The 6283-nt window shown below is 53.7% G+C and overlaps 1 protein-coding gene across 5 annotated transcripts in view; it reads left to right on the top strand.

Moving 5' to 3' along the window:
• The first annotated feature begins 481 nt into the window (after positions 1–481).
• The window catches only part of SLC27A1 (solute carrier family 27 (fatty acid transporter), member 1), a 31678-nt gene continuing 25876 nt past the window's right edge, over positions 482–6283 (top strand). For 2 of the 5 annotated variants that reach the window (XM_012729061.1, XM_004688629.2), the window contains exons 1-2: positions 482–607; positions 1997–2164. In XM_012729061.1, the coding sequence (XP_012584515.1) occupies positions 1998–2164 (167 nt within the window). In that variant the 5' untranslated portion in view covers positions 482–607; position 1997. Of the gene's footprint in view, positions 647–1516; positions 1727–1996; positions 2165–6283 lie in introns of those variants that run through there. The other 3 variants (XM_012729059.1, XM_012729060.1, XM_012729062.1) reach the window with 3 other exon arrangements.

The raw sequence follows: 6283 nt of genomic DNA, 5'->3' as shown, positions 1-6283 counted from the left end.
AAAGGAGTGAAATCAGGGCAAAAGGGAGGAGGAGAGGAAGGAGGAGGAGGAAGGACGATCTTTCAGCACACTTTTGTAACCATCTCAATACCCAGCTGGTGTGTTGGTCCTACCTAGCCCTCAGTTTCCCTACCTGTAAAGTGGGGTGATTGTAACGCTACCTAGCAAGATGTGCAAGGCTGTTAGTGACTGGTCATTGCTGACTGGACTGACTTCGGGGCAGGGAAAGAAGCCGCCCCTTGACTGGCTCTGAGCCTGGGCTCCGGATCTGCCGCCTCAGCCCTCCATTCCACCCACCGGGAGCAGCCTGCAGGGACCAATGGTAGCGTGGGGGCTGTGGGCCTGCCCAGCCCTGCCTTCCAAATGGCACTGGATGCCGGCCCTGGCTGCCTCCCAAGGAGAGCTTGCTGGAAAGGTCGGCCAACCGGGGCAGAAAACAAGCAGGGGATGGGCTGGGAAGGGGGAGCAGGAAGGGATAGAAGGCAGAGGCCGCGTGGGCATAGCACAGGCAAGCAGTCCCTGGGGCCTGAAGGAACAGGCTCCTGAAGTCCATCTTCTTCCTTAACCTGGCCATTTCCTTCTCATCTGCCTGAGCTTCTGGGATCCGGTGAGAACAGCCAAGACACAGGGTCTGTGGAGGCTTTAGGTCAGCTGAATCAGGGTGAAGGGCAGGCAGGCTAGTGCTGGCCTATGCCTGGACAGGACGAGGGTGTTTCGGGGCACATTGGGGTGCACATGGACTGATCTAGGTAGGCTGGGTATCTGGTGTGTGGATTTTGTGCTCCCCAGTTCCTTGGGTTATGGCATTTAAATTGACAATGTTTTTGTATGCACTTATGACTAGCTGTCCTTGAAATAATGTATTTTTAACACTGAATTTAGTTCTTTCTGGGGCTCCTAGCCTTTGGGTTCAGGACTCCAGGTCCCTAGAATTATTTTTTTTAGTATCTTAGAGGCTTTGGGACTTGGGTTTACAAGCTGGGGCAAAAGCACAGTACTGTGATTTTCTAGTCCTCAGGGTAGGGATCTAGAATGCCAGATAGCGCTGCTAGTTTGAGCGCCCAAGCCACGCCCCTCGGTTGCGGGGCGCACGTGTTTTCTAACAGCGCAGCTGAGAGCTGTATAAGTGGGCGGGAACGAAGTTTAGTTGTCATGGAGACGCGACACAAACAGCCGGGCACTTCTAGTCCCCGAGTCTCGTTGGCAGTTGTCTCTCTGGCCTTGGAGCCCTCTCTATGGTCGTGGCCTCCGGAAGGGGGCGGCCCTTGGCATTGCGGCTGAGGTGCTCAGAGCCAGACTGGTTGGAGGAGGGCCTCAGGGCGGGGCTGGGAGGGCAGGTGGGGCGGGGCCTAGACGTTAGGGCTGCGGGAATCAGACCTAGGGGTGGTGACTAGGCCAAAGCTTGAGGGCAAGGCCCGTGACCCGGGTGTAACTTGGGCCAGGGAATGCCAAAGAGCTGATGATGGAGGCGGGGCTTGATGTGGGGGCGGAGCCTTGTTAAGAATGGGAGGGGTGTTTGCTTATGGGTGGGACCAAGGCTTAACCTAGAGGTCCGCTTCGGAGAGGGCGGGGCCTGGAGGAAAGCCCACGACCTATGGCTGGCCAGTTGGACACGGACCCAGGGCCTGGCGTCGGGGCGATGCCCCGGGAGGGGCCTGGGTTTGTGGTCAGGCACGAGGAGGGACACGGAATTGGGGACCAAATCGTGAGGGAGGACATCAGTTAGGTGAAGGCTTGACAATAATTGATGGACTTAGGAACGAGATGAGCCTGGGGGCGTGGCCTTAGCATAAATGGCAGCGAAGTCTGGGCGTGGCTAGGAGCAGGAATGTTGTGGGTGGAGCCTGCCTAGGACATGACCAATCCCAGGTGTGGGGGCGGGGTTTCGGCCTGAGGAGGGGCGAGTCTTCGCTAGCAGTGGGCGGTGCTCTGGGGGCGGAGTCTGCACGGGGCGGGGCCTGGTGGCCCGCGTCCTCAGCGCTCTCGGCGTCCCCAGGATGCGGGCTCCGGGTGCGGGCGCGGCCTCCGTGGCCTCGCTGGTGCTGTTGTGGCTGCTGGGGCTGCCGTGGACCTGGAGCGCGGCGGCAGCCCTCGGAGTGTACGTGGCCGGCGGCGGTTGGCGTTTCCTGCGCATCGTTTGCAAGACGGCTAAGCGGGACCTGTTGTGAGTACATTCCGGGCCCCGGGCTGGGATAGGGGGCGGGGCTGCGAACCCTGGGGGCGGATCTAAGGGGGCTCCTGGGGCGGCTTAAGGGGTGCTGGGAGGGCTTGGGCAGTGAGGATTTGAAGACTGGGGCTAGGGCTAAGGACCTGAAGGAGTGACGGGCTTGAGGGGCTCTGAGTCAGCGTGAAGGTCTCTGGAGGGAAAGGAGTAGGTCTCAAGATTCTTGGGGCTCCTTGGAAAGCCTCTGGAGACTGGACAGAAAGTTGGGAGCCGTGGGTAGCTGGTAGGAGTTCCAGTTAGTTGGGGGGCGGATTGGGAAACTGGAATTTGGAGTCTGTGGGTCTGGATGACCGGGAGACCTTTGGAGGCTCTTGAAGAACTCTGGGTGGGGGGTCCCCAGGAGCTATCTGTTGGTTTCTGGGGGCTGCCGATACAGAATCCTCTTTAGGGTTCTTTAGGAGGGATGAAGGGGCTTCTTGGGAGTATGTTCAGGATTTTTAAGATCTGTGAGAGGTGTCTGCCTCTTCATGGCCATCTGTAGGCTTCTGTGGAGCTGGGGAACTCTCTGAATGTGGTTTCTGTGTGGGATTTTGGAGGGGGTTTGGAATTTGTGGTGAGGTCACCACATATTCCAATTCTTGTTTTCTCCCCACACCCCCATGGCTCTGCAGATGTTCCAATATTTGTTTGGGAATTTCTGGAGACTGAGTTCGCTGTGGGGGAAGAGGAGGGATTCTGGTTTATTGTGCAGGTATTATAGCATTCTCCTAAGGTGCTGGGCCCTGTCAGAACAAATGAATCTCCAAGTGGCCAGGCTTGTTGACTTCACAGGCTCCTTTTCCTTTGGACCTGGAGGGACTAACCCACTGTAAGGATGAAGAAACTGAGGCTTGGGAGCAGTAGGAGCCGTGTGGAGCTGGGAAAACTTCCCTGCAAGTTAGAATTCATCCTTCCCCCTCCCCTTGGCCCTCTTTGCTACTGCTTCCCCCACCCCTCATTGGCTTTCTGACATACAGATCTGATTTCATCTTCTGTACACATACTCCACAATCCAACCCTCTTCCCGAACCTCCTGTACTGGAGACTCAGCCTCCAACTGGGCACTGAAATCCCAACCTGTCTCCTGCCCATTTGCCATTCACCACTTTAACTGGCCCACCTAGTCCCTGAATCAGCTCTTCATGTTCTTCACAGGCTGCTCCCTCTGCCACCTGGGATACCTGACTTCCTTTAATTTACCTGGTGCTTCTTTATCCTGCTGTCTCGCTGGGGGACCCTTTTTGCTGTTTTCCTTGAAGCATCCTCGTTGCTCCTTCTCCCTCTTAGAACCTAGGTCATGTGAATGCCCTGAAGCCTCTCCCTGTCACTCTTCCAGCTACACTGGCCTCCTTGCTGTTTGTATACAGGGTTTGTACTGCTATTGCCACCGCCTGGACTGCTCTTTCCTGTTCATTTTCGTCCTGCTGTGGCTGCTTAAATATCATCTCAAAGAGTCTGTTTCTGACATCCAGTCTCCATAGACCCACCCACCAGTTATTGCTCTCTAATAATAGCCAATATTTACTTAGTGTCCCCTCCTCACCTAACACTGTGCTGAGCACTTTATCGGATGTCTCCCTGAGTCCTTCCAGAATATCATGAGGTGGGGAATCTTCATTTTCATCTTAGAGATAAACTGAGGTACAGAGTGGTTATGTCACATGTCCAAGGTCATATAAGTCATGGGAACAGGATTTGAACCCAGTCATTCCAAAGGTTGACCTATAGCCATCATTTCTAATTCTGTTGTGTGTTTGCTTTCTTGCCTTTTGATCCTTGGGTTCCCTCCACCCTGATACACGAGAGACCCTGTGTTGACTTTTATGTTACTGTGGCTCTGGCCCCAGCTCAGGGTGGTACAACAGGAATATGGGCCATGTTTGTTGATTGGCCTGGCCTGCCCTACCCCATGGGCTCACCCAAGCTCCATTTCTCCCTTACACTCTGCCCCATGGAACAGTGGGGATCTGTGCCAGGCTGTCTTCCTGGGGGGACATGGGAGGAGCTGAGTCTATTCTGAGTCCCTGATACAGAGCTTTACACATTTCTGTAGGAGGCACCCTCAAAGACGGTCCGAACTCTTGGTCTTCATGTCCTTGTATGATGACCTCCCTTGGCATGTGGGCTGGACCTCTGACTCACTCACTGCTAGTGAATAGAACTCAGTACAGCAGATCTTTGAATAATGTCATTTTGTTATAACATTGCTGAGAAAAATACAATTCTAGCTGACAATGCATTGATGTTACTCCAAGCACCTGCTTTCGTTATATATCAGTATACTTAAAGTCAGTTTCCAGGTACACATTAGTGATGATAGTGAGGACAGTGATGGGGTGTCACATTTGAGATTAGATAATTTAAAAGACTGGGTTCTATCTTGGGCACTTTCTCTTGGCTCACTTACTCTGGTGGGGAGCTTGCTGCCATGATGTAATCGGTCACATGGAGACGCTCATGTGAGTGAATTGGAAGTGAACTGTCTCTTGGTGAAACTGAGATGACTGGAGCTCCACTGACACTAAGAGTGTAGCCTCACAAGAGCCCCTTAGCCAGGACCATCAGCTAAGTCCCTCCCATAGTCCATAGACTATGAGATGATAAGTGTTTATTGTTTGGGATAATTTGTTACACAGCAGTGACTGGCTAATATAGACTTTATAATTCTCTCTGTGTACTAGGGCATGGCCTAATATGCTCACAGCCCTGTTAAAAGGGGTGCCTATTAACCCCATTTTATGTGTGGGCCAACCAAGGCATGGAGGGCATTTGTCCAGGAACACACAGTCAAGGAAGGATAGGGCTCCAGAGTGGTATTCTTAGCCTTGGTGCTTTGCTGGGGTGGTGATGGGCTGCAGCTAGACCCCGGGAGAGAAAATTAGCACCCCGCCTGAATGCTCCTGATAAGTCCTGTATTTGTGACCCATCACTTTCAACCTTGTGATATCTTGCCGAGCCCACAGGAGTGGAAGGAGGAGGGGCATAGGAACAGAGGGAAAAAAGAGGTTTTGGGGAAGGACCCAGAGACAGACAGTAGCCTCTTTGTCCCTAGAGTGGGGGTGGCTTGGGCTGGTTCCAGGCTGGGTTGCCCAGGCATGAGCTATAGCCGAGTTCTGGGGCCCATGTCTGCCCATGTGTATGTCCTGCACAGGGAGAGCCCAGGAGAAGACAGACTAAGAGGCCGATGTCCCCCATCCACCAGAATGCGCAAGTAACCTGAGTGCCAAGACCAGCTGCCACCTCAGATTCTATTTTTCACTGTGTCATCTGAGGACGGGGACCCTTCTTGCAGAAGCCATTTCCCGGGGTCCCAGTCTTGTTGATGGGCCTTTTCCGTGACTGTCACTGATGAACCCCCCCATGTGATTCTTGGAGCACTCTGTCAAGTTCTGTCCTGGGAAGCTGTTGGAGCAGAGCTGGGCAGAGTAGTCACTCAGATGCAGCACTGCTGCTGGCTGTGAGCTGTGGGTGCCCGGTGCCCAGTGGCCGTGTGGCTGCGGTCAGGTACTTGGTTCTAGAGCAGGAGTATCCAGCCGTGGACTTTGGCTTTGTCCCTCGCTGTAATGTTGCTCCTTCCTGTGCCAGTTCCTTCATCTGTAAGAATAATGCTCTTTCAGGAAATAGGAATTGGGTGCCTGCTGTGTGCATTGTGGGCACTCGGCTGCTGTGTGGAACATGGGGAGCACTTCTTGCAAGCTGGAGGATGGGCATAGTTACCCATAGTTCTGGGTTGGTGGGCCCCTCCTGACTCATGGTATGACCTTGGGTGTGTTTATTCACCTCTGAGCTCTCAGCTCATCTGTCTGACAGACTGGGATCTCAGCTCCCTACTTGGGAGGGTGGCCTCAAGGTTAGCACAGTGCCTGGCGCACAGTGGGTGCCCAGGAGTGCTGACTGCTCATCTTAGCTATGCTTAGTCAAATGGCTGAGCCATAGGAATCTGACAAGGGAGTACAAGTGGGTATATGAATAGCTAACTTTTTTTAAGATTTATTTATTTATGCATACAGAACTGGGGTACAAGCCAGAGGTGCAGGGGTGATGAGAAGCTTCACCAGAGACAGAGTGGGGAGCAGAACA

The sequence above is a fragment of the Condylura cristata genome, unplaced genomic scaffold (genome assembly GCF_000260355.1).
Source record: "Condylura cristata isolate star-nosed mole 26May11 unplaced genomic scaffold, ConCri1.0 scaffold00024, whole genome shotgun sequence".
Lineage (NCBI taxonomy): Eukaryota > Metazoa > Chordata > Mammalia > Eulipotyphla > Talpidae > Condylura > Condylura cristata.
This window is presented reverse-complemented; position numbering and strand designations above follow the sequence as displayed.